At 40.3% G+C, this 1126-nt stretch overlaps 1 protein-coding gene across 3 annotated transcripts in view; it reads right to left on the reverse strand.

Moving 5' to 3' along the window:
- The window catches only part of gopc (golgi-associated PDZ and coiled-coil motif containing), a 13950-nt gene that overhangs the window by 3371 nt on the left and 9453 nt on the right, over nucleotides 1-1126 (reverse strand). For 2 of the 3 annotated variants that reach the window (XM_023400686.2, XM_087172454.1), the window contains one exon: nucleotides 253-428. In XM_023400686.2, coding sequence (XP_023256454.2) covers nucleotides 253-428 — 176 coding nt within the window. The remainder of the gene's footprint in view (nucleotides 1-252; nucleotides 429-1126) is intronic. The other variant, XM_087172455.1, reaches the window with a different exon arrangement.

Consider the following 1126-nt stretch of genomic DNA (forward strand, 5'->3'; position numbering starts at 1 on the left):
ATAGATAGATAGATAGATAGATAGATAGATAGATAGACAGATACTTTATCTATCCCCTAGGAGAAATTCATGTATATAGAATGGAAGCCTGCAATTACTACTGTGTACTTGCTTCTCTAAAAGTAAGTACAGGTTGTTTACATGACCCCACCACTGGTTATTATATTATTGTTTATCATCAGTGTTATAACATATTATATCTTAGCAACCCCTCCACTTGAACCTACAGGTGTTGTGAGCTCCAACTCTTACCTGCCAGCCAGTTCCTTGTCCAAGTATTTGGCCGCCAGTCTGGCGCCGTACACTTCGGCCTGCAGTACCGCCATGTGCCTGCGGAGGGCCTCATTTTCTTTCTTATGTAGTCTCACCTCTGCCTCTAGCCTTGCCTCTGCTAATTTGTCCTTCTTACTGGCCTCGAGCTCCTGTTCCTAGACAAAGCACATCACATGTGAGCACGACACACAACAAGCACTACAAGCAATTAGGAGAGGTGGTTTTCACAGCAGTTGTAACTCCGTTATCACATCATCTCTGCAGATCAATGAACATTTCAATCTTAACTTCATCACTGTTGACAAGCATAAGTTCACACATTATTAGTTGTAGCAGAATGTTTTCCTGTGATTTCAGTGTATTTCCTCTATGAACATGAATCGCTGAGAAACGGCTGCATCCAGGTATGTTACTGTCACAGCTGCATCTGAGGGTCTGCATTTAGCTTTGATTTTGTTTCAATTCATACAACTGTCTGACACACTCACCATGGGGTCACAGATATTTTCAGTGGAAAAAGAAATAGATTTGGTGAGAATTTCTTTTTAAAACCACGATCTTAATTTCTGAAATGAGCCCTGTCTCAGGTTCCATTTATCTGTATTTATAATTTTAATTAAAGCATCTACGTTAATTAAATGTTTTAAGCCAGTAGGGAGGTGCAACTAGCAATAACACAACAATACATATTATTGCCATAATGTTGACTGATTAATGTGTTTGCATGCCTAAAAACATGCAGCAGCAACATTAGTCCAGTATACACTATGGTCTCCTACACCCTGACTCTTAAGCTGCTGCACACTCCACTATGTTCCCCAGCTGCTCACAAATTCTGTCTATTGGCTGTTTG

This window comes from Seriola lalandi, unplaced genomic scaffold (assembly GCF_002814215.2).
Source record: "Seriola lalandi dorsalis isolate HSWRI2012SDOR001 ecotype SW California unplaced genomic scaffold, Sedor1 jcf7180002052903, whole genome shotgun sequence".
Lineage (NCBI taxonomy): Eukaryota > Metazoa > Chordata > Actinopteri > Carangiformes > Carangidae > Seriola > Seriola lalandi.